Below are 27,751 nucleotides of genomic sequence, written 5' to 3'. Positions count from 1 at the left end.
GGGGAGGACTTAATCAATTATTTCCACAAAAAGACCTAATTCGTAATAATTGTTAACATAATAAGGCCTCTTATTTGTTAAAAGTTCATTATTTATTTTATTTAAATGCAAAAGCGAATAATTCTTATTTTTTTCACATTTGAAAATTACTTGAAAAATTGTGGTACCCACGGATCGCTCAATAGTACATTCCTCATTGTAAAAGTAGTGATTTTAATATACTCATAAGTAAGATTCATTAAAAATGAAACATTAAACATTTTACTGTTTACAGAAAGGTTAAGTAAAAAATTAAAGCGGCCGCTGATGTCCTTAAAAAAAGATTCATGATTTTTACATCATAGAAACATAAAAAAAATTCGAAAGTCATCCCCCCTCCTCTGAAAATAATAGTACCTACCCGATTCTTCCTTATTAAAAAAGTTTGTCAGGAAAGTTTAGTTACTCTTAGTTTTACTTTTGTTAATTAGCTAGGAATATATTACTTAAGAAATGGCGAGTGGAGCAAAGTAAGTTTAAATACAATGTTTCTATAATTCAAAATAGAATAGTAGCTTAACGCCTGCTTCCGGCAACAGCGCTAATACTACCGAGTTCCAAAAGGATGAGCTGCGCAGCTGGGGATTACAATGTTCAGTTTCCACTTCATGCTGCAGTTTGGGAAAATGACTACAAACAACTGGAAAATAAACTTCCACAGGTAACTACAGCGTTCAACTTGCCAGTGGCAGTCGGCGGGTACTGGTAACTCGACTAGTCGGCCTCTTTAATCGAATGCGCCGAAACCAACAAAAAAAAATACAGTCATCTTCGGGAAGAGCCTAATGATGTATACGAGATGGGATTGAGACCTTGACAGAGGATCGGAAATTTTAATCCCGAAATGCACATTTAAGAAATCCCGAGATTGGTTCACCTCAGTCAAACGCATTTCGTGGTAAATACCCCTTTACAGCAAAGGTAAGGTAGGCTAAGGTCTATAATATGGACTAAGATCAAATCCCCCAGAATTAACAATTCGGAACAACTCAGAAGTGTTTTAACTTTTCCAGCTTTCAAATCTGTTGTTAGACGTGCTTCGAAATGGCCGTTATCACGTTTAAAACTTCGAAGACCGCTTCTCAACAACATCAGTTCATTTTTGAAGTTCTTTTTTCCACTATAGACTAATACTTTCGGTATTCTGTGGGCGGGGCACCAATGCAACATGATGTGCCCACAAGACCCTGGATTGATTCATACAGTAAAGTAACTTCTTAAAAACATTTATTAACTGCTTTTGTTACACTCCTAAACATGTTTAGTGATACTCTTGCTTTTTAGGAAGTGTAAAACTTACCTCTAATAGTCTTTAGTAGTCAGTTAAATACAGTGGTGTAGATTGTTTTTGCTCCTTGTAGAGTCAGAAATCATTTAGGTATTTGCAGTGGTCTTAATAACTTGGCACCTCACTTACAGGATCTGTAAGCTTTTTATTACACTTTTGTCAAATGTTCTGGTTTTAAAAATTACCCTAAATTGTTGCAGTAAGAATGATTATGGGTGTGTCTTCTGTGATGGACTGGTGCTGCCAAACCATGACTGACTCCTGCCTCATGTGTGAAAGGGGTTTTGCAATGGATTAGCACCCTGCCCAGAGTTGGCTGACCCTCACTTGTTCCATCTCCCCATATAAAACATTTTAACTGGATGTGCTCTTACTTTAATTCAGTACTGTTGATTAAACACAGGCACCCAGCTGACATTAAGTGAGATGTTACCTTTGTTTATGCCTGCAACTCATCAGATAGCTTCTTTGATTTGATTGTGTGCATTCATACTGAGGACCAGAGCCTATTTCTGCAGCAACAGCAGGAAAGTAGCAATGATTCTTGGACAGGATACCAATTCATCACAGGGACAGCTCATGCTTGCACTCAGAATCTCTGCCTAGTTTAGAGTCATTAATTAACGTGAACAGCACAAATTTAGGGTGGATGAGAAGATCCCAGAGATGAATCCAGGACACTGGATCAGTAAAGGAACAGAACTGACCACTGTACTGTTCGATCCATGATGGTAGACATGGGCACACACCCAGAGCCAATTTGGAATCATCAGTCCATATAACATGCACATTTTTGGAGAGGAAAACAGGAATGCATTGAACATTCAAACTCCACTCAGACAACAGGCAGGATCTGATGCCTCATGTATAAAACTTTGCATATATTTCAGCATGAAAATATGTTCATGCCAAAAAAAAAAACAAAACAGGAAGATGCATATGCCCCCCCAAAACAACATGTATAAAACCTAGTGTATGCACATTTATAAGCAATTTACCATTTATACCTAAATATTACACACATGTAAATATGCACACAGGAATGTGCCTCAAATGCTGCTCAGAAACATCCATATATGGACCATACTAATCAACCTCATGCATATGGAATCTCAATGCTGTAGAACTTCATTGGCCAGTAGGGCAGCCTATTTCCTGATGTGTCAAGACCTTCCCACCTGCATTCAAGAGTATCTGGCAGAGAACACAAGATTACATGTGGCATTATAGCAGCTCTCCTCTGCACTCTGGGGGTCAAGGAAAGGCATAAGGCACCAGTATTTGAGTAGATAACCAGATAAGATTACACTATACCCTGGCACATGTAACAGCGTGATTGCTGTTACAATGAATAGCACAAGGCATATGGAAAAAAAAAAACTGAGGGTTCAACCTGTTCCCTTACTAATAAGCCATTCACCACATACAGTACCATCACAACTGCCAAAACTACTCTTCCTCATAAGAAATAAATCACAGGCTGACCCAGGCCACTTAGACATGACAAATGCCAGCCACATCATGAAATCAATCACTGATGGCTTGTGCATTAATGGAATGCAAGTATTTATGGTTGACAAAAGCAGTTTTGTTGTCGCTATGTGATCTTATTGCTATATAAATGTAATTAATTGCTTCGATTATGTTACAAAAACCAGAAACATTTGCAAATTGACTTTTTATGTTGGCAAAAACATGTAATGTTTTATGTATGTGCACCCACACCATATGAAAACTGGGTCTAGTGCCTTTCTGGTCAGTTAATGGATTCCAGCACAGCAAGTATGACGGAGTCAAGCTTGACTAAGATATTCTGACCTGTTGGCTGGTTCCCTGAGAAGTGACAATTAACTGATATAAACTGACAAAAACCAAAAAAGTTCTTCAGTGCAGATACATAGCATTGGCTGTCTTAAACACTTACTAAAATGCAATCTGTACATCATATTCATTGTTTTTGATGTTTGTCATGTCAAAGCACATTCTAATAATTGCTCAGTGATATGAATTATTCTACAGATGAGTCGTAATTTACCTGGTTTGGCTGCATTTCTCTGCTTGATCACTGGTGATGTCATTTCCCATTTTCTCCAAAAAGTTGCGTATACATGGCTCAGAGTTACCATAAATATATACACCTTCCCCTGTGCAGTTTTCTTTTACAAATCCCAGTGTTTGTGTGGGAAGTTGCATATGCAACCTTTAAAAAAGAGGATCCTGGTCTCCTCCTGTAGCTGTGAGGTAGTGATTCTGACCTCTGCATCATTGTTCCATCTTGTATCAACATGATGAATATGTCAATTGCAAGTCGTAGTGAATGATTCCTCATGTGCAAAGTTCCACAAGACTAATTGTATTTGTAGAATGAGGTGAAAATTTGTTAAGAATTTTTATCACTTTCAAGATATCACATTCCATTCTTTTTCATCTTCTGCTTCCCGCCTTACAAACAGTTTGACCTTGAAGGGCAAATTGTACAAGACAAAATAAGACCACACACTGTTTAAAATAGTGGTGATGATGGCACACAGATGGACGAATTTGTTGGAGAAAAAGTTCCTTCTAGCTCAGAAGAATCTTATGTCACAAGTAGTATCCTCCTCCATTGCTTTCAATTGTTTATGTAGAATAGACAATGGGAGAATTAGTAAAGCGGGGGTGGTTAGCTAATTTATATGAGGAGGATACAGGAACACACCACACTAGAGAACTCTTCTGGCATAAGCAAGTGACGTTAATGTGGGCTCCCTCCACAGTGAATTGGCATGTCCAATTCAGTGGAGAGTTGTGAGCCTAAGAGGGACATGGCCTGTGGTGGGCACTGAGGTCGAGCCTGATTCTCCCAATAAACAGTTTTGCTAACATTTAGTTGAAGATCATCACTGGCTGCAGCTCGAAGCGGGGTGCCACTGTCGAGAGAGACGTGGAGAGAGCAAACCAAATGAACAACTTCTTTAACAAGTTTGACCACCCTAACCCACTCTCACCTCGGAGTACTGCATCCTCCAACCATCCTTCTGCTTATACCAGCATAGTAGATACATGCCCACCCACAATTACAGCAGCGCAGGTGAGCAGAGAGCTGAGGAGACTTCGTGCCAGCAAAGCAGCAGGTCCAGATGGAGTATCGCCACGACTGCTGAAGGCCTGTGCGCTGGAACTGGGGAGTCCTCTACAGCGCATCTTCAACCTGAGCCTGGAACAGAGGAGAGTCCCGAGGCTTTGAAAAACATCTTGTATCACCCCAGTCACAAAGGTATCACGTCCTAGATACTTCCGGCCTGTTGCTCTGACGTCACATGTGATGAAGACCATGGAGCGGTTGCTGCTTCATCACCTGAGGCCACAGGTCTGCCACGCCCTCGATCCTCTGCAGTTCGCATACCAGGAGAAGGTGGGAGCAGAGGATGCCATCATCTATATGCTACACTGATCCCTCTCCCACTTGGACAGAGGCAGTGGTGCTGTAAGAATTATGTTTTTGGACTTCTCTAGCGCCTTCAACACCATCCAACCTCTGCTCCTTAGGGACAAGCTGACTGAGATGGGAGTAGATTCACACCTGGTGGCATGGATCATGGACTATCTTACAGACAGACCTCAGTATGTGCGTCTCGGGAACTGCAGGTCTGACATTGTGGTCAGCAGCACAGGAGAACCGCAAGGGACTGTACTTTCTCCGGTTCTGTTCAGCCTATATACATCAGACTTCCAATACGACTCAGAGTCCTGCCACGTGCAAAAGTTCGCTGATGACATTGCTATTGTGGACTGTATTAGGAGTGGGCAGGAGGAAGAATATAGGAAGCTAATCAAAGACTTTGTTAAATGGTGTGATTCAAACCACTTAACCACTTACACCTGAACGCCAGCAAGACCAAGGAACTGGTAGTGGATTTTAGGAGGCCCAGGCCCCTCATGGACCCTGTGATCATCAGAGGAGACTGTGTGAAGAGGGTACAGACCTATAAATATCTGGGTGTGCAGCTAGATGACAAATTGGACTGGACTGCCAATACTGATTCTGTGTAAGAAAGGTCAGAGCCGACTATACTTCCTTAGAAGGTTGGCATCCTTCAACATCTGCAATAAAATGCTGCAGATGTTCTACCAGATGGTTGTGGCGAGTGCCCTCTTCTATGCGGTGGTGTGATGGGGAGGCAGCATAAAGATGAAGGACGCCACACACATGGACAAACTTGTTAGGAAGGAAGGCTCCATTGTAGGAATAAAGCTGGACAGTTAAACATCTGTGGCAGAGCGACGGGTGCTCATCAAGCTCCTGTCAATCATGGAGAATCCACTCCATCCAGTGTCATCTCCAGACAGAGGAGTAGCTTCAGTGACAGACTGCTGTCACTGTCCTGCTCCACTGCTGAGGAGATTGTTCCCCCCAACACTATGCGACTCTTCAGTTCCACCCGGAACTAATATTGTTTATTTGTATCAGTATACTGCTGCTGGATTATGTGAATTTCCCCTTGGGATTAATAAAGTATCTATCTGTCTGTCTGTCTGCAAGCTAATGACATATTAAATAAAAATTACATGACTTTAAAGTGCCCAGATACATTTAATTGCACTTTTGGTTCAGTTAAAACACAATTGTAATGGGTGGGAATGACAACAAAATAATCCTGTTAACAGATACCTGTAAAGACTTTGACTGTGTTAATTTTAGACTATTGAACAAAATATGTTGCACCTGCTGGTGAATTTATCAGCTACAGTAAATTAATTTGTTTTGTTGGTGTGTTTTCCGTGTTGAACACTACCTTATAACAGGAATGCATGTGGATGTAGTTGGGGACTAAAAGTCAAGTGAAAGGTTGCAGCATAATGGTAAATAAAGCAATACAAATCATAAACTCTCAGTCTGTGTCAAATAGTTGGCTGCTCTATGTGAACCTTTGTGTGCTTTTCATTCATTTGTGTCTCTGTGTTTCAGCATAACATTGAGGAGGTTGATCCCAGAGGCCGGACACCATTGCACCTCGCAGTGTCCCTGGGCCACCTAGAATCTGCCAGAGTTCTTCTAAGGCACAATGCAGAGGTCACCAAAGAAAATGCAAAAGGTTGGACAGGTGAGTGCTTCCACTTAAATCACTCTCTGTTCCAAACATATTCTGCTAGTAACTGAACTGTTCTGCTGATAAATTCTTTCTTTGTAAATCAATCACTACAATGTTTTGAATACTATGAGCAAATCTTTCCACTTTGTTCAAGTCCGTCATAACAAGTAGCAAAGGCTTTCCAAAGATGAAGTTTAGAATAAGTGACTTTTATAACTTTAAATGCAAGCACTAGTTTTAAAAGAAGGGGGTTGTTGGAACTATTTTTATCTATAGTAGCAATGAGTTATTGCAATTAGAAGCTCATTTTTAGCTGAAACAGTACATCAGTAACTGAGCTGTCCCCTTTGGTTAAGAAGGTATTGCTATGTAATATATTAACCATCCCGCTGTTCTTTCTGAAGCACTGATTGTGTAGGCTGCAGAAGATAACACGTGATAGGGATACTGAAATAAAACGGTATTTCTGATACTGCCACATGAGGTATCCTGAATAAATTCATAATTGTGTATACCCTTACATTTGGACCAGTGATTTTGATTTAAGTTCTTTTTCTCTTCCTTTGAAAACTCTTGCATAGTTATGGTTTTCCAAAGCTTCATTTTATATGGCTTGATAAATGACTATCCTATCTTAATCTCATTACCTAGTAAAGGTCATTCTGGTTGTAGAGAAACTGTGGGAAACAATGTAGAACACACAGTAACACTATTGTGGTATTTATTTGGAAATCTGCTCATGGGATGAATGAGCCTTTTGTTGCCAGTGTCTGTCTGTTTATGATGATATTAGCTATACACTCACCTAAAGGATTATTAGGACCACCATACTAATACGGTGTTTGACCCCCTTTCGCCTTCAGAACTGCCTTAATTCTACGTGGCATTGATTCAACAAGGTGCTGAAAGCATTCTTTAGAAATGTTGGCCCATATTGATAGGATAGCATCTTGCAGTTGATGGAGATTTGTGGGATGCACATATAGGGCATGAAGCTCCCGTTCCACCACATCCCAAAGATGCTCTATTGGGTTGAGATCTGGTGACTGTGGGGGCCATTTTAGTACAGTGAATTCATTGTCATGTTCAAGAAACCAATTTGAAATGATTCGAGCTTTGTGACATGGTGCATTATCCTGCTGGAAGTAGCCATCAGAGGATGGGTACATGGTGGTCATGAAGGGATGGACATGGTCAGAAACAATGCTCAGGTAGCCCGTGGCATTTAAACGATGCCCAATTGGCACTAAGTGGCCTAAAGTGTGCAAAGAAAACATCCCCCACACCATTACACCACCACCACCAGCCTGCACAGTGGTAACAAGGCATGATGGATCCATGTTCTCATTCTGTTTACGCCAAATTCTGACTCTACCATTTGAATGTCTCAACAGAAATCGAGACTCATCAGACCAGGCAACATTTTTCCAGTCTTCAACTGTCCAATTTTGGTGAGCTTGTGCAAATTGTAGCCTCTTTTTCCTATTTGTAGTGGAGATGAGTGGTACCCGTGGGGTCTTCTGCTGTTGTAGCCCATCCGCCTCAAGGTTGTGCGTGTTGTGGCTTCACAAATGCTTTGCTGCATACCTCGGTTGTAACGAGTGGTTATTTCAGTCAAAGTTGCTCTTCTATCAGCTTGAATCAGTCGGCCCATTCTCCTCTGACCTCTAGCATCAACAAGGCATTTTCGCCCACAGGACTGCCGCATACTGGATGTTTTTCCCTTTTCACACCATTCTTTGTAAACCGTAGAAATGGTTGTGCGTGAAAATCCCAGTAAAAGAGCAGATTGTGAAATACTCAGACCGGCCAGTCTGGCACCAACAACCATGCCACGCTCAAAATTGATTAAATCACCTTTCTTTCCCATTCTGACATTCAGTTTGGAGTTCAGGAGATTGTCTTGACCAGGACCACACCACTAAATGCATTGAAGCAACTGCCATGTGATTGGTGGATTAGATAATTGCATTAATGAGAAATTGAACAGGTGTTCCTAATAATGCTTTAGGTGAGTGTATTTAGATTACCGCTTCACAGGTACTCACTCCCTGCCTTGAATGCAATGTGAACATGTCCAGCTCTTTTTTTGTTAACATTACATATTGTCATGTCTATTGACAGTGACCATAAATCACTGCATCTCTAATGATTACAAAGTTGAGGCACTGTCGTAAATCCTTGCACTACATGTCTGCCGAGTCTCCACTTTTAGGAGTCGGCAGGTAGCAGATAGACAGTATATATCCATACATGGGCACTCACAACTGAATGAATACAAGGTCAGAAGCACACATGGATCATGCTATACTTGTCTTTTAGAATATCTACAGAATTGTCATGATTTTACTTTACAGGTGATTCTCTTTCCCTCGTTGGTGCATTTTATTCAGCCAGCTTCTCAGCCTAAACCTTTTTGTTACTTTCACTATAAGAATAGACTTTAACATTGGCAGTGGAAAAGTAAGAATCATATGCCAGCTGGCTCTCCTCTGTAACATTTTATTAGAGTTCTTATGTCAGTATCTAACTATGTCTGAGTTTCTAGCCTTATATTTGAAATGGATCTGCAGCACAATGGTTAGTGCTATTGGTTTACAACATCAGGGACATGAATTCTAATTCAGTGCGGTCATTTTCCATATCGAAAAGTGTATATTTTCTGCAGTGGTGTTTAGATTTTATTTTCAATTTCCTTCCACATTACATAGCCATGTATGCGATGCTGACTGTGTTTCACATTAGTCTGACTTTTCTGTGAAGTGTTGGTTTCTAGCTGGTGTCTGATGCTGCTTCCACTTCCATTGATTTTGGCTCCCTGTGGCTCTTTAATAGCCTAATCTTTTCACAAAATGCAATGACTGAGCTGATCGTCTTTGCTGAGTAGTAACTAGTATAGTTGATGTGCTTCTTTCAGTTTAACCTGAACATCAGAAGATGTTTGCCAAACAAGGCAAGACTATAAAATCCATCAAGCATGTTTAAATGTTGCCAAAGTTTCTGCATGAGATAGTTTCACTGTTTTATTTGTTAAGAAATACGTTTTTTTTTCTTTTTCTTTTCTTTTTCTCACATGCTCTTCAGTATAGTTTACTGTGGAGTTCATAAGTACATGGATTATAATTTTAACTGAAATAATTCCAAAAGATCACCTTTATCAGTTTGCGTGTTTACATGTGCATCAATATGCTATGCAAATCCTTATCTCGACTAGAGACATTGTGTTATTGACGTCTGAGAAACCTGATTAACAGAGGTAGATTTCTTATCCGATTATCTGGCCCTGTAAACCTATAACTGGGCTGCTGTTAAGGATTTTGTAGTCTGCGCATGTCCATTGCACTCTGTCATCCTATGTATGTATTTTTTATTGCACACACTTTCAACAGCCACGGGTCAAAGCATCCACAAAATGCATTTATAGAGGCAAATGTTCAAGCATTCGCATTATTCTTTCTCCTGGCTGAAATAATGTGTCTTGATATTTCAGATATCAGTATATTTATGTTGAGAAGCAGAATGTACAGTGCTAAGCTCAGCAACACAATCTCCAGAGCAGTAGGGTAACATGTTAAAAATAACATGCCTTACGTAGTCCGATTACTTTTTAAAGTAACAATTAACCTAAAACATATCTTATTGAGGTAAAAATAACTGCAGTGCAGCAGAAAGGTATGCGTCTCACTTTAGTAGCCCATGTCTGTTTTAGATTTGTTCACAACAAGTGAGCACAGCACTGACATCCACTATCCAAAAGTCTTGACTACAGCTCTTGCTAATTTCTCATGCGTAGTACTCCAGGAAGCCGTGAGCACAGGGGATCCACAGATGGTGCAGCTAGTTCTTCAGAAACGAGACTACCTCAAAGCTTCCACTGCTCTCCAGGGGGTACCAGAGCTGCTTGCCAAGATTCGGGAGGTACACTTCACTTTCTTTCTCCCCTCACAAAGATCAAATACCTGAAAAATGGAGATTATTTTTATAGAACACTTTTAGTTTCTAAAAGTGGCAAAAATAAAACTTAGTAATATAGTAATGTGAAAATGTAATATGTAAAATGATGAGAGGAGCTATAAAGTATGACCAGCTGATACTGGCAGTGATGTGTATCCTTAGTCAATAAGAGACATCTTGGCTTTTCAGAGAGTTAAAATGCTAATTTTGAATCATGTTTATCCATAGTCTTCAGATTTCTACATGGAAATGAAGTGGGAGTTTACCAGCTGGAGTAAGTGTTTCCTTTTTTTATTATTCAGATTTATATAGTGCAGATTTGTCTTCTGTCCTATATGAAATCTTTTTCTCACCTATAACTTTTTTTTTTTTAATAGTTTACTTTTTTGATTTGAAGGGAGGGAGATGGTTTGGGATTTATTGGGTTCCTGTGCTTCTTTTTATCTTCTCCTTTTCTCTTTCACTGGTTTTGCGGAGTTTTTTTTTTTTTAAACCTATGTTTCTCCATTTAGTTAACTCCTGTTCTCTCTTGTATTTCAGTACCACTGGTTTCTCGGATGTGTCCCAGCGATGTGTGTCGGATTTGGAAAAGTGGGGCAAACCTTCGTGTGGATGCTACATTGCTTGGATTTGAAAATATGACCTGGATACGGGGTCGACGCAGCTACATCTTTAGAGGGGAAGGTTGGTAGATAAGTTGAATACTAATGAAGGTTAATCCAAGTTAAAGGGATGCCTTTATCTGGATTGTAGTTGGAGACCATTTTCTTTACATTAAAGAAATATTGCATAAGGCTTAATGAGGAAATATTTCTACTCCTTTTCCTCGCCATACTTGTGCTAACCTGTTTGGCAAAAGTCTGACTTGGAGAACTTCAGTATTGCCAGTCTAATAATATGTAACTAATGTGCAGCAATATAGCCACCATTGTTTTTTTCTATACTACTTAATACCTACATTCTTGCCTGCATATTATGATCTGCCACAAAATGTAAATGCCATTTGTTTTCTTTATTTTTTTTTCTTTTCTGTATGTGCAGGTAACTTTGCAGTGCTGATGGAGATAAATCATGATGAAGAAGTAGTGGATATTGAACGCTTTGATATTTCTAGAGAAATGGAGGAAGTGACATTAGACTCCATGCAGCCTGCAGAACAGGAAGTTGCAAAGCGTTTGACCTCGCCCAGCATTAACACTTACCTGGACACACGTCACATCGCATTTGAGAGGCAAGGCTGCTGGTTAGCTTTCATAAATATCAGAGGCAACAACTGGTTGGTTTGGATATATTGGTGCTTTTGGCTTTTCCTAAAATATTCAAAATATATTGACTAAGTACATTGGATTCTGTAGTGCAGGCATGTCAAACACGTGGCCCCAGGCCGCATGCGACCAGCTACAGAGATCTGATGACAGATCTTAGTTAGCACTGAACTTGTACAAAATGATTACTATTGTTTGTGATTGAATCATTCTGCATCTTCGGCATTACTTATTGACTTTTCTTCTGCCTTCTGACAAAAGCGCATTTTTCCATGGCATTACGGTACCAGAAATATCTGCTAGTATAGCCACGAGTCTTGACCAAAGTTAATGAGCCGCAACATCACAACTGAAGTGCTAGGCTGCAGCAGCAGGCAGCAGGGGCAGCTTTTAGGCATGTGCAAACCGTGCACCTGCACAGGGCCGCCAAATCCATGGGGACCGCCACGCCAATATATATTGAATATTAAAAAGTTAAAGAAAATAACAACACAGCTGAGGGCAATGTGGCCGAAAAACATTGTATTTCTTGTTAATTAGTACGCTGTTGTTACTAATGTCGTTAGAGTCGGAGCAGTAAGCTATATGTAGTATTATAACATTCTGCCATAATGAGAATATCATGGGCCGCCACTTAGTTTTCAAGTTACAAACACGCGCATTTAGAAGCGTGTCATGAGCAGGAGGAGGCTATGCAGTGTCCGCAACGGACGTGGCCATCCGCCGTGCATAAGATACCATATTGACATTGGCGGGCGAAGGGGCCACCAATTCTTTCTCTGCCCTGGGCCGCCACGAGCCTAGAGCCGCCCCTGCTAGGCTACATTACTGGCTGGGCTGCTGACACTGGCCACTGGGCAGAACTGACCATCACAAGTAGTAATAGTCACGTTTTTCTACTCGAGTTTTATGTAATTTTGTGCTAGTATTGTAACGAACAGTTAGTGCAGACTATAGCTGAAGATCTGAAGTGGACGTGAGAAGTTGGTGAGTTGTTTATTAACATATTTTTGTGATTTTGAGTTTGTAAAATTAGTGTAGGTCAGATGGCTTTTTGCATATCGGCTTATTTTATAATGTAAACTTTGAAGTAAACTTAGTAAAGTAAAATTTGATTTTTGGAGGATTTGTTTTCTAACTTGAATTACTGAGCAATGAATTCAGTGAGCGTTTTCGTGATTTCAGTTCACACGAACAGGACTTTGCGCTGTTCTCTTACAACGTTGAGAATGCACCTGAGAATATCCAAATGGAATTGATTGAACTGCAGTCAGATTCTTTTCTGAAGGCAAAATACAACGAAGTTGGTGTCCCAGGCTTGTATGCTTACCTGCCACCCTCATATGTGCAGATCCGTAAGTTGGCATCGACAGTACTGTCTATGTTTGGAAGCACTTAATCTTTGTGAGAAATTGTTTTCGTTAATGAAAGCTATCAAAACCCCACATCGCTCAAGACTTACTGCCGAGCACCTTTCATCCCTCATAAAAGTTTTAGCTGCACAAGATTTCAAGCCTGATATTGACGAACTGGTTATTAGCAAGAGATGCCAAGTGTCGGGCCAAAAGAAATAGATCTCACACTATAAGACTCCTATATAAGCAATGAATATAATATAATATAGATAGATAGATAGATAGATACTTTATTAATCCCAAGGGGAAATAAGGACCTAGCTAAGTGGCTAAGACTCTAATTGTATGCTGTTGTACGGAGATTGTATGGAAATAAATTGCTTTTCTTTAAACTTTAAGTGTTACATTTTGTAAAGTTTTCAGTATTGGAAAGAAAGTTACAGTAACTTAGTATAATAGTATTTGTTATAGTGCGGCCCGCTTAGGCACGTATGGCAGTCGATGCAGCCCATCAATGGTGTGAGTTTGACATGCCTGCTGTGGTGGGTAGTGACTTTTTATGACTGATGCTGTGAATTTTACCTAGACAGCAGGTTTTTCTTCCTTAAGATATTTTGTTATTTCAGTGGTAATTTTCCATTTTTTCAGTGAGGATATTAGAAGCTGGGTCCTAGCTGTCCTTGGCATCATCAAACAATGTAGAGAATATAGATTAGATGTTCAGGGTATTTCATAGAATATTACATTTGTCCATTTTATATAACAATGAAGTACGAATCTGTGATAATTAAAATATACTTTTTGTTTTTACTCTGTCCAGAAACAAATCTGGAATCTGGGGCTGGAGAAGTGACAAAACTGAAGTCATCAATGGATTTGAAGCTAAGGTATAGAACATTTACATTAGAATTTATTTGTTATATGAATATGCTGATTCACATGAGTATCTTTATGAAGACATTAGAACAGAGAATCAGATTCCACCTATTTTATACAATTTTGTCCTTCCTGTTTGTAAATGCTTCACCAAAATCTGTCATTTGCAATCAATCTATTGTTTTTATAATTTTATAAAGCTTTTAGGTAAAGCAAGCCGTGATGTGTCATTCAGTTTTACTTGTTTGGTTTTACAGGCATGAATGTAACTTTTCTCTTTTTATGTGCACAATATTTATTTCATTCTTTTCTCATCTGTACCCAGAAATCTTCTGTTTCAGAAATATAAATGTGTGTGTATACTGTAATATATATACTGTATAATATGTGTAGGTGTCTGTGTGTATATATGTGTATGTATGTAATAAAACATACAATTTTAAAAGAGCAGCAGAATGGGGAAGTATTATTTGCATTAACAGGCTAATTATATTAGACTTCAAACTATGCATGAGAGCTGAGGATCATGGCAATACTTGGAAGACCCAGCCATGATTTGAGAAAGCAATTTGCCTACTATTCAACTTTTGGTTAAACACTAAAAAAAATTTTTTTCCTATGTTTTCTTAGGTTTTCACTGTGAACAATGTCAATGTGGTGATTAGAACAAGGACAGAGCATTTAACTGAGGAAGAGAAGACCAGATACAGAGGTCAGCACACCATGTACCTTATATTGGTTGAGATTTGTTCCTGTCAGAATTATTTATGGAGCGATCTGCCTAGTCTTTAGAATCAGAGAAGTTGGAAGCATGAGCTGAACTGGGACACCCAGTGACACCCCAGCACCACACTGGAATAGTGAGAGTTTTTTTTTTATGGTGGCTGGAGTGTCAGTCCTGCCACCAACCCCCAAGGTTTCCCTGTATGTTGGAGGACCTGTTTGCAAGGCTGGATGCAGATTAATGTTTTACCCAAGATGAAGCAATTGCAGGCTATGGACCTTGATGAAGGGCTCAACAGAGTAGATTTACTTTTGGCATTTACAGAATTTGAAACAGCAGCTTTCCAATTGCCAATGTAGATACCCAGCCTCAGAGACACTCTGCCTAGTCTTTAGTTAAGTAAAAATCATGATGTGCTAGATGACTTTGAAACATAATGACTTTTATCATATTTAGAGTGGTTTGGATTGGTCTTTTTATCCTGCATTTTAGGGTAATGGGCCAAATGGATCACTACTGGTAATTTAGCTCACTTGCTTCTGCTGTCTTTTGATTCTGTAGATGAAAGAAACATTCTGGAGTCTCTCCTTGGAACAGTGGAACAGTACTGTGGAGCCCAAGGGGTAAAAAACATCTATTTTTATATTACTAGGGGGCTCCGCCCCCTGCTTGCTTCACTCGCCCACCACCGTGTTTGGTTTTCTGGATATACAATACAATACGATAGCCCAAAATCACACAAGTGCTGCAATGGGCTTTAACAGGCCCTGCCTCTTGACAGCCCCCCAGCCTTGACCCTCTAAGAAGACCAGAAAAAACTCCCAAAAAAAACCCTTGTAGGCAAAAAAATCGAAGAAACCTTGGGAAAGGCAGTTCAAAGAGAGACCCCTTTCCATGTAGGTTGGGCGTGCAGTGGGTGTCAAAAAGAAGGGGGTCAATACAATACTGTACAATACATAGAACAGAATAAATCCCCAATACAGTATGAAAACAAAAATTATAGAAGTACGGAGTAGAATTTCACATTAGATGATATCACATAATGTAATTTGGATTTGTTTTAAGTCCTGGAGACCTCATTCATCAAGCTGCCTCCCCCATTTGGCCATGCCACATCTGAAATAGCGCTACTCCGATGAAAGAACCCCTCTTTCCCACGATTGCTGTGATCCTCTATTAGGGATTACTTTACCTTTGGCAGGCAATATACAATTTAAAGGGATTGTTATTTTCTTGGGAATTGTTACATATGCATTATTTTCACTTTTACTTTAAAAACTTTTGTAAAAACAATACTTGTCCTTTATTTCTGGCCCCGTGCGTGGTTACATCTCTTTCTTGCCAGACATATAATGCTGCTCGTGTTGTGAAGGGGGCAGCTGAACGCACACTAAGGATATGTGCTTGCGAGCTGCCTCTTCTGCTTGATTGACGCATGTCGTTGTTTTAAGAGCTGGGAGCACATGATGCTTGTCTGCCAAAAGCAATCTAACAACTGCTAAGTTAGATGTCTGTGGACTTGTTTTAAATAATGGCTCACTGCCTGGTCTTGCGTGACGTTTTAAAAACAATACTTGTCCTTTATTTCTGGCCCCGGCCGTGGTTAAATTCTTTCTCGCAGGACGTATAACGCTGCTCGCGTTGTAAAGGTGTGGGGGGGTGCTAGCGCTGCTGTCGCGCTGCCCTTCAATCTTTTTAAAACATGCACAGCCGCTGTCCTTTTTGCTACTTTGTGTCTCTGCTGCTCATGTTGTGATCGCTTCACCATGATCATAAATATACACCTGACCAAATTGTGTTTTATTTGAAATTAAACTTGTAATTGCTTTAACTGTTGCGGGTCCACAGATTCTCATAGTGTATGTCCTTTATACGCTTTATATGCACTGAGACATCTGTATCTGTGTGTGCTGCTTCACTTTACACTACTGATTTTTTTTTTTTTTGCCCATTCTCTTTCGTCTCGCGGTTCTTTTATTTGTCTTTCGTGATCTTAACATAAAGATCACTATCATCTCCTAGTCATTCATTCCACAGGATTTTTTTTATAATAGAGAGATATAGAAAAACTATTTCTTGACCATTTATTTTGCAATACATGTCCATTCTTTATATAATTTTTCACTTAATAACAAAGAAAATAACCAAATTGAAATTTCTTGGCACATTTGAGAAACTAACTCAGTTTTCTATCTCTAAAATCATACTTTTCAACCATTTTGCCATGTTTTAAAAATAACCATAATCAAGGGGCTCTGTTCAATGGCTATGCTGGCAGAAGTGTCCTTGGAACAGGGTGTTAGTCTAAATATAAGAGAGGTTGGGAGTATGCACTGATTACAGCCTGTTCCCACACCCACCACACCATGAACCTTCCGGATTAGGACCTGAGTGCAGCTGTGCAACAGGTGACACCTCAGCACCACACTGGAACAGTGTGAGTTTTTTTACAGTGGCTGGAGTGTTGGAGGACCTAAACAAGTAGAGTCACTTCTGGCGTTTACAGTATTTGAACCAGAAAACCTTCTGAATGTTAATGCAGATCCCTAGCCTCAGAGCCACCACTTCTCTTAGATGGATTAAATATAAGGTTCATCCTATTTTATACTCAACCTTTTTCAGTTTACCACTGTTTACTTGTTTATTAAATATTTCTTAACAGCATCATTTAACACAGTGCCCATGTTGCTACTCCTAAGGACAAAAATGCAAATTTGCAGTTCACTTAATTTTAAATTGGAGGAAATGATGCCTGATTCTTAAACAAACAAATGACTTAAGAAGACAGTTACCCAGATTGCAATTCTACTTTTTTGGATCATTTTATTTTTACCACGCTTCTTTTAACTTCACCTGTTTGTTGTCTGGTACAAATCTTGTAATCGATATTTAACCCACTTCATATTGTTCAAATGATTTGACATTTCGCACACTTACTCATTTCCGATGATAATACATGAATCAATAATCAGTTTCACTGAATGATCAATTAATCCATGTTAATTAAGAAATTAAATAAATTAAATTAAATTTAAATTTAATTAAATTCATATGAAGAATAGTTAAAGATTTCACCAATAGATGGCACTAGTAACAGAGATATTAAAGGAGACATTAAAATGTTGATTACAAAATTATACTAAAACAAACCCAAGAATAAAAAGTTGAAAATAATATAATATAAAAAAATATATATATATATTTATATAGGGTGGTCCAGATCTAATTATGCAATTTTCATTATGCTATAACAACGTGCAAAGCAGGATGTTGGAGGAATTTGGACTGCCTGCAGTGCATAGGAACATGACCTCCCAAATCAACAAAATGTTTGACCGGACTGGTAGCGCCAATCACCCGAATTGTATTGTTTTCCTGCATTGCATTAAGAGTTGCATAATGAGATCTGGACCACCCTGTATGTTTGTGTGTATATATATATATATTTTTTTTTTAAAAAACCATGTTTATATTAAGTTAAAAAGTGTACTAAAAAGAGAAAAATAAATCTCTCCTATATCACTTGTAAAATAAAAGCGTGGGCGCTTTTCATCAATCAATAAAATTTTAGCAAAAGCGCCCACGCTTTTATTTTACAAGTGATATAGGAGAGACTTATTTTTTCTTTTTAGTACACTTTTTAACTTTAATATAAATGTGGTTTTTAAAAAATATTTTTTTATATATATATTATTTTTAGTTCTTTTCTCACCAGCAGGCAATACCATGCTGTTTTATTTATTAATATTATTTATTATTTGCATTTTATTGGGCTCTAATACTACAGCCTTTGTTTTCAAGTTTACATACACCTCCTTTGTCTTGGTGGAGGAAGGTACAATTACTATCCTTTAATGTTAGTTTATATTTAATCTTGTAACACTTTGTTGCTGAAGTGGAAATCCTCCTTATTGTCTCTCTAAAGGTTTGACATTTCAGCATGGTACTGATGGAATCCATGCTTACTAAAGTCACCTATTTTTTTTTCTCCTCTTCCCACAGGACCACACCTTGGAGTTTGCTTCTACCAATAATCCAACTGCTATTACTCCTGAGGAGTACTTTAACCCTGACTTTGACCTCCATGATAGGGATATTGGAAGACCAATTGAACTAACCATCAGAACCCAAAAGTCAGTATTTAAAATTTTCTGTCTTTTGGACAGCCATTCAGTTAGTAAAGTAATATGTACCACATGTGGATTTTAAAGTGGTCAACCTAAGCTAGAATAATTCCCCATGCTGTAACTGTCTCCAGTGGAGTGCAGGATGTTTAAAGAGCATTGTTCTGCCCAGCCTCCCAAAAAAACTTGTTAAATGTTCAGCATACTAATTCTTGTCCCCACTGAGGATTGTGCGCTTATTCCACAGAATAGTAACTTTTGAATAATGGGTGTCAAACTTTATTCCTTTTTTGTTAACAGTTATTTATATTGCTAAAGGAACATGACATGTCACTTAAAGTAGATGGATTTTTCCTTGCACCTCTCCACAGTTTCTAAAACTATCTCTCTCTCTCATATGCTGGTACAATTACTTGCTAATACAGTCATATGAAAAAGTTTGGGAACCCCTCTTAATTCTTTGGAGTTTTGTTTATCATTGGCTGAGCTTTCAAAGTAGCCACTTCCTTTTAATATATGGCATGCCTTATGGAAACAGTAGTATGTCAGCAGTGACATTAAGTTTATTAACAGAAAATGTGCAATATTTATCATAACAGAATTAGACAGGTGCATAAGTCTGGGCACCCAACAGATATATTACATCAATACTTAGTTGAGCCTCCTTTCACAAATATAAGAGCATCTAGATGCCTCCAATAGCCTTTGATGAGTGTCTGGATTCTGGATGGAGGTATTTTTGACCATTCTTCCATACAAGATCTCTCCAGTTCGGTTAAATTTGATGGCTGCCGAGCATGGACAGCCTGCTTCAAATCATCCCATAGATTTTCGATAATATTCAAGTCAGGGGATTGTGACAGCCATTCCAGAACATTGTACTTCTCCCTTTGCATGAATGCCTTTGTAGAATTCGAACTGTGTTCAACCCCTGCATAACTTCAACTTTGTGACTGATGCTTGAACATTATCCTGAAGAATTTGTTGATATTGGGTTGAATTCATCCAACCCTCAACTTTAACAAGGGCCCCAGTCCCTGAACTAGCCACACAGCCCCATAGCATGATGGAACCTCCTCCAAATTTGACAGTAGGTAGCAGGTGTTTTTTTTTGGAATGCGGTGTTCTTCTTCCACCATGCAAAGCGCTTTTTATTATGACCAAATAACTATAATATTTTTTTTCTCATCAGTCCAAAGGACTTTGATCCAAAATGAGTCTGGCTTGTGTAAATGAGCATTTGCATACAACAAGTGACTCTGTTTGTTGCATGAGTGCAGAAAGGGCTTCTTTCTCATCACCCTGCCATACAGATGTTCTTTGTGCAAATTGAGCTGAATTGTGGAACGATGTACAGATACACCATCTGTAGCAAGATATTTTTGCAGATCTTTGGAGGTGATCTGTGGGTTGTCTGTATCCATTCTCACAATCCTGCGCATATGCCGCTTCTGTATTTTTCTTGGCCTGCCAGAGCTGAGGTTTAACAGCAACTGTGCCTGTGGCCTTCCTTTTCCTGATTACAATCCTTACAGTTGAAACTGACAGTTTAAACCTCTGAGATAGCTTTTTGTAGCCTTCCCTTAAACCAGGAGACTCAATAATCTTTGTTTTCAGATCTTTTGAGAGTTGCCTTGAGGATCCCATGCTGCCACTCTTCAGAGGAGAGTTCAAGGGAAGCACAACTTGTAATTGACCACCTTAAATACATTTTCTCATGATTGGACACACCTGTCTATGAAGTTCAAGGCTTAACGAGCTAGTCCAGCCAATTTTGGTGTTTCAAGTAATCAGTGTTGAGCAGTCACATGCATTCAAATCAGCAAAATTACAAGGGTAACCAAATTTTGAGTCTGTCTACCTTTCACCACGTGTTGGAGCGTACCTTGCCTCCACTTATCTAGCGATACCTATTTGTTCAACAGACATTATCATCTAGAGATTGTTAAGGCGTAACGTTTGACATTTTTGAGAGACAGATCAGAGCTACCAAAATAAGTGGGCTGTTATTCTAAAAAAAAAAAAAGTACATTTTGGGTAGTGAGTTATTTCTTTTGGTAAGCTTCCTAAGCCATAATTTCATCCTTTCACTCATAATTATTTTTCAGTTTATAGTGAGCCACAAATAGTTATCCAGCCTCTGAGTATCATTTGCATTAAACATGTCAATAAACACATGTGAAGAAAATATTTAGAAAAAAAGAAGAAAAATAATAGCAAAGAATTAAATGCTGATAATCTGACATAGTTTCACAAAATATTTTCTTAATTTTATCCAGAAAAATAAAAATACATTTCTATGAAATTATATGAGAAGGGTACATGAAAGCCAGAACAAGCTAAGTAGACAAGACATTAACGGAAAGAAACCTCTCTCTAATTAAGAAACCAGAACTGTCTTTTTGGACGGGGCGCATTCTTGCTTTATCTGTGTTTTAGCTCAAACTGACGACACTACATTTGCCCTAAGTAAGTAGGATGAGTGTTTGAATATGCCCTGAAATGGATTGCCTACTCTCAGAGATCATAGAATTCAATTAAGCCAATTAGTAAAGGGATGGACAAATGGTTTGAGCTAAAGTCTGCTGCTGCGAGGATTTCAAGAAACAATGTTTAAGACTCAGTGTTTTTCCCCCAAAGATTTAAAGCAACATTGTGGATGAGTGAAGAGCATCCTCTCTCCCTGGTGGAGCAGGTGACTCCTATTATTAACCTAATGGCCAGGACTAGTGCACATTTTGCCAGACTGCGGGACTTTGTCACCCTGAAATTCCCTCCTGGATTTCCTGTTAAAATAGGTATAACATTCTGAAAGCTAATATGAATTACATCTTTGAAAGAATAATTACTGGTAATAAAAATATTGTTTGTATTCTTAATATGACATAATCAGGTATGCTAACACGGGCTCTTTTGAATTTTATCCCAGAGATCCCACTGTTTCATGTTCTGAATGCACGCATCACATTTGGTAATGTGAACTTGTGCAGTACTGAAGATGTGGTAGATCTCACTTCAAACAAAACACCTTCTCAGGATGAGGAAGACAATACAGGTTAAATAAATTATTGAAATAATGAATACTGTAATAGAAAAAGTTTAGTCTACATTTTTGTAAAATATTTCAATTGTGTAATTTACAAATTACAGCCTCTTCCGAATCTCCATTCATTGTGTGCTCCTCTGTGTTTGATGTGCCAACAAGGTACATCCGCCGAGGCGGGGGCCGTGCAATGCCTGCCACAAATCACGACGAGGAATTGTTGCAGTTTGCCATCCAACAGAGTCTGCTAGAATCAAAATGTACAAATGAGGTAAGATGACAATCTGAATTTGGCTCCGCACTGAATGAACAGCAGTTTGAAATATTTGGGTCGACTCTGTGTTAGGAGTTTTCAAATAAAGACCAAGAAAGATTTGTTTATTTGAATTATTTAACAGGAAGTCATTGATTGAAACCAATTTTACTTTAAAAGAGATTTAACTAGAGTGTATCTCAATGAAAATTCTGGGGCAGATTTAAAAAAAAATGTCATCTCATCATCTGTTTTTCATTTTTCCTTTAGATAACGTCCTGGGACGGAATCAATGGAGTTTTCCCTGAGGCCATGTTTGAAAGCCAGTACAGTAGGTGGGAACCCTTTTTTTTGTTAATTACAATGGTACTAAATGAGAAAGAAATGAGGAAAGGTTGTGAGGAGGTTGTGGAATGACCTACAGTGGGTCGCTGCGTGCAAGAGGGGAAAAAAACTCCCCACCCCCCAGACGACATCATTCATTGTTAATTCTCCAGTTGGAATAATTACCCCATCACCTTCAGAAACAGTATTGTGAGGGAGTAGAATCCCATGGATGACACTCTGTGGCAACTGCAGAGTCAAATTATTGGTGCACATCTTAAAGAGGAAACTAAGCCTTCACTAAAGACAAGACTCCTGACCAGCGAATGATGGGGAGAGGTGGTTCATCAGTTGAAAAATATAATCCCATCAGGCTATAGTTTCCTGCTTATGGTAGGTGCTTCTATTACAGTGTTTATGTAAAGAAACATCTAACAAAAAGCATGAGTTCTGCAAATTTTGAGCATATGACTGGATAGCTGACAATTTTTTCACATCATTTGCCATTGTACAGCATTGGTCACTTTTTGCTTCTATTATATCATAAACATTTTTTCTCTCTTGTCTGCATGAAAACATCAAATTACATTTTTTTTTCTTGGCCATCATTACAAACTATACGGGATAAATAAAATACTAAAAAATAGCATTTATGGATGGAGTTAATTTATAGTTTCTTGTATCAAAAATCCATTCACTCTTTTATGGATACTCATGTTATAGCAAGCAAAAAAAATCAGATTCAGTTTTTGTCTAGGGAAAAATAATAAGTGAATAGCCTAACAAAAGTCTTTTGAGGCAACGGGAGTGTGAGGTGATGAAAACTCTTTGGAGAGGAAGGTGTGTGTGCTACTCAACCCTTAGTGTACATTAATGACTGTGGTGCGTTCTGTATGTTGTATAACATTTCAATATTGTTACTGAACTATTGAGATAATTAATAATTGCTGTTCTGCAAATTGTTCTTTGCTGCTCTTAATTAATGAAGGAGCAGTAGATGCTAAATAAAACTATAAACATTTATGTCTTTCTGCTGCAGTAAGGAGGTCATTAGTGTCAGATCTTCTTTATATTTGTTTTATGCATTTTATCACTCTTTGAGGTGAAGCTGGGTAGAACAGCTAGAAAAAGTATATAGCATAAAAATAAATACAGCATTGTAATGAAAACTTATGAGGTGGCATTAGAAGGTATACAAGAGCAGGAAGCAGCATCATGAAACATCAGCAGTGATTTCCATAATAAAAAGTTGTGAAGTTGTTTTAATTTGTGACTAAGACAATCAATAGCATGTTCCTTCCTGAAGACATTAGTCTTTTCACATTGCTAATATCTTCCTGGATCAGGTGTTCAGCTGCCTTCTGTTCTTTTACATTATTTTTTTTTTGTTTCTGGCTTTGGTGACATGCTGGCTTTTGTGAATATACTATAATATGTGAGACCTCATATTTTGTTGCTAGCAGTTAATCTGGTTATGTTACTTAATAGTTATTTTTAATGACACTTAAATTTCAAATGAATGCAGACAGTCTTTCACTAGCACTATTTTTTTTTTAAATTTCAGCTGCAGTTATGCAGCAAGTTTTTGGAAAAAATACATAGTGTCCTTTAGAACTTTAAATTGCAAACCAAAAGCCTGAGTTTTTAGTTTGTGAGAGAGTTTTACCTGTTCTCCTCAGCTTAATGTTGGATTGTTGCTGGTTCCTCTCTTTGTGTTATTTGGTGAACAATTCAGTAAATATGGTGAAACGGTTGAACTGTTGTGTTTACTGTGATAATTATCCCCCCAAGAAAAATGACTGAATATCAGAAATCATTAGTTATTAACATTTCCCTTGCACTTGACTAAGTCCATATTTAGGGTGGAACGGTGGTCCAATTGTAGTGCTGCTGCCTTGCAATAAGGAGACCAGGGTTTGCATCCCAGGTGCTCCCTGCATGCTGTTTGCATGTTCTTCCCATGTCTGCATGGGTTTCCTCCCATAGTCCAAAGACATGCAGGTTAGGTAAACTGGTGATCCTAAATTGGCCCTAGTGTGTGGTTTGGGTGTGTTCAGCCTGTGATGAACTGGTACCCTGTCAAGGGTTTGTTCCTGCCTTGTATCCTTTGCTAACTGAGACAGGCTAGGTAGACCCCCGTGACCCTCTTCAGAACTAAGTATGTTAGTCATGAACTAAGTCCATGTTTAATAACGGCAGAGTGTGGGCACATACCTTGTTGCTGCATATCAGAAATTATTTGAGTTGAATTGTTTGTGCTTTAAAAATGTTTTACTATTTTAATTAATAATTTAGTAATTATTAAGGTTTCTAAGGATTGTCAGTGATTTATTATTAATTTATTGCAGAGGTAGGAGGGTCACAAATTGCAAGTTTCAAATTAATGCTATTTAGAAGTTCAGGGGACAGCTTGTCATATGTTTGTTAGTACTATATCACTCAGTGAAGTATCATGTTGCATTTTAGGTGATAATTATCCTGACAACTAATACATTGTAAGGGACAAGATATAAGGTACTCCCTAACAGAGCTAATAAATGCTACATGGTGGAAAGATCTTGTGTTTTTGAAGAGGTTCTTTTTGGCTTTGTCTAGCTATCAGGTTCTGCTGATTTGTATGTTTCACAAACCCAAAATAGGCAAGTCCCAGCTCTTGACTGGTTTCAAAAGGTCCTGTGTGCACCTTTTGGGAAGTTTACTTATTTGCACCACTTTATAAGTGTATTACTAAATGACTTAAAACCTACATTTTGATGTAAAATCCTCAGCTGCCTCTTATTTGCTTCTCTTGTGATTGTCTCCCCTATAGAGCTGCCCAGGAAAGCCTGTTGATGAACATGCCCATCAGTACCTGCCGAGAAGACAGTCCAGATTCAGACCTTACACTTGCCATGGAATTATCTGCACGCATCCAGGAGGAAGAGGAGAGGAAAAGGAAAGAAGAGCAGGAGGAACTGGAGCGGATCTTGCAGTTGTCACTCATTGACAAATAGAGCGAAAAAGTAAAAGCACCAGCATCACTCCTGCTGCTTGCAGAGCAGCTTATTTCAGCCAGTACCAGTACCAGTACCAGTGCCTGTCGTGCCACAAAGGAGACCTGTAGGTCTCTGATCTCAGGAATCAAGAACTGTTTAACAGAATACTTTTTTAAAAGCAAATGACCATTAATGATTGGAAAAAAACAATTTAACATTTATGACTAAGTAAAGAATCAGCTTTTAAACTGTGAAGTACCCCCTTCCCTGAGCGTTTGCATGATGTACACTTTTAAAATTTTAAAAGGAAGAGCACCTGCAACTGCCATTAGGCTTTAGTCTTACACATAGCTTTCAGTAACTTTCCATGTTAGGAACACAGCCATGACTAACATGGTAAGTGAACTACATATTGTGCAACGAGAGCTAGTACTAAAGTCTGTGGCACATGAAGGTGAAGTTGAACACAAATGGCCACCAGGTTGGATTTAACAAAAAAAGAAATAGACAACAGATGTGTTTAAGTGGGAAAGTAAATGAATAAGCAATTTCCTTCAGCCTTACAAGCAAACAGTGGTAGCTGTAAACCTGGACAGGAACTGGAAGTTATTGAGACCTACAAAGACCAATAAGAGACATATCAACAAAGGGGAACTAGCCACATAACTACAGAACGTATTATAATTAACACACTCTCCAGGGCTCCATTCATAATCCTAGGAACCTCCCTAAACCATGAAGAAAGCAACAGACACAAAGAGGTAAATGGACAGGAGGAAAATCCACACATCTGAGAGAGTATCACAAAAACTATTCCCTCATCCACCAACCCTTCAATACATAGACAAATAAAACACCATAAAAGAAAAGCATAGTAATGGAAAATCTCCACAAATTGGCAAGAGAAAGCCAGCATGCACATTTGGTAGAAAAGAGATAAGCTAACCGAAAGAATTACTTAGTCAAGAAGCCAGTAAAGCATAAAATTGCAGCAATATGTCCCATTTATGCAGGAGGTAAGAAGCACAATGACTCCATTTGGAAATAATATAAAATATTGGCATTAGGTGGATGCCAGTAATGTTGTTGGTTCATGAAGAATTATTCTGCTAAATCAAGAGCAATACTAGAGCACTGTGGGGAAACAATGTGAAAACCAAAACAGAATGGATAGAGTACTGTATTCCTATGTGGAGAGCTACTCTCCTCCTACTAGTAGGCAATGTATTTCCAGCATCTAGCCCATAAGAGAGGGGCTTAAATGGGTACTGGCATAATATGCTTCTTATTGGGTCCAAACCATAATCTAAAAAACAAGACGGCACTAAGCCACACTCTCGTTGACAAGCCACATCTACTCAACTAATTTGTACAACATGGAATACAGGGCAGAATTTTGGAGAAGACCGGTGCAGGCAAATGTGAGTTTTTTTTACATGTCAGCTTTAACTGTGGAATACCAAAGACTGAAGGAACAGTTTCCATGGAGTTTTATATTCTTTATGTTTATTGTATAAATAATTGCACCTTTGTTGTGCCACTTTCAAAAGATGCTTGATGCTGCCAAATTTTATTGACTACCACTTAGGGATGAGTTCAAATAATAATTGGTAACATGATTTGAATTTCAGTTAATTTTAATTTATTCATATTAAGCACACTTACACTGGTGAGCCTGCAGTGCTGTATAATGCTTACTCAGCAGCTATGGGAAAAAAAAAGAAATGCATTTTAAGCAGAGCATAATGATGAAATGGAGTTATCATGCAGTATATTGAAAAATATACAGTGAGTTACTTTGTTTGTATGTTTTATATATATATATATATATATATATATTTATATATATATATATATATATATATATGAGTGTGTTTTTTCTCACTGAAATAAAAATAAAAAATCAAAAACATTGCTTGCAGACAGTGTCTGATATGTGCTTCATTAGTACATGCACACCCAACTCTACTAATCAGCTGCACATGAATTGAACTTGCATATGATTTACCAGTTGTGCACAGGATACGCCACTCATCTAAAAACTAATGTAGAGCTTATCCCTACTACTGGCATTTATTTTGCTATTTGTTTTGTTTCATTTTTTTTTTTGTACTGATGATTTTTTTGCAGATTACTAATATTCTGTTTTCCTACAAACGGGTTGAAGTATTTCAGTTATCAGGGGTGACCCAACTTTGTTGTCAGTCACTTGTGTGATGCATTTTACTATTGTGAAAACAGCAGGCCTGTTTGATTTGTTGATGCTTCCCTCATGTGTGATTAGCTGTGTTCTTTAATAAAATGAATTTAATAATTTTGGTGTTTTTTTTTCTTGATCAGTTTACAGTATGTTTTTTTTAACATGGCACCAAGCACAGAACAGACCATAATGGGAAGATATTCAACAATTTGAAAAATGGGGGACAGTATTAATGAAGTGGGTTGAAAACTGGTTGTCG

At 38.4% G+C, this 27,751-nt stretch overlaps 1 protein-coding gene across 2 annotated transcripts; it reads left to right on the top strand.

Annotated features, from left to right (window-relative positions):
* Nucleotides 1-397: 397 nt before the first annotated feature.
* On the top strand, nucleotides 398-27,606 carry ankrd13a (ankyrin repeat domain 13A). Of its 2 annotated transcripts, none has more exons than XM_039771789.1 (15): nucleotides 398-700; nucleotides 6,276-6,411; nucleotides 10,193-10,317; nucleotides 10,582-10,627; nucleotides 10,894-11,037; nucleotides 11,395-11,584; nucleotides 13,794-13,860; nucleotides 14,480-14,561; nucleotides 15,135-15,196; nucleotides 18,576-18,706; nucleotides 21,338-21,495; nucleotides 21,627-21,752; nucleotides 21,848-22,011; nucleotides 22,264-22,328; nucleotides 25,127-27,606. In XM_039771789.1, exons 1-15 carry the CDS (start codon nucleotides 605-607, stop codon nucleotides 25,308-25,310), a joined length of 1,776 nt encoding a protein of 591 aa, XP_039627723.1. In that variant the 5' UTR covers nucleotides 398-604; the 3' UTR covers nucleotides 25,311-27,606. The 2 variants fall into 2 exon arrangements, with proteins under 2 accessions (XP_039627723.1, XP_039627724.1); XM_039771790.1 differs by having other exon boundaries at nucleotides 404-509.
* The last annotated feature ends 145 nt before the right edge of the window (nucleotides 27,607-27,751 follow it).

This window comes from Polypterus senegalus, chromosome 12 (assembly GCF_016835505.1).
Source record: "Polypterus senegalus isolate Bchr_013 chromosome 12, ASM1683550v1, whole genome shotgun sequence".
In the NCBI taxonomy this organism is placed as follows: Eukaryota; Metazoa; Chordata; class Cladistia; order Polypteriformes; family Polypteridae; genus Polypterus; species Polypterus senegalus.
The sequence above is the reverse complement of the archived record's forward strand: the minus strand, read 5'-3'. Positions and strand labels throughout refer to the sequence as shown.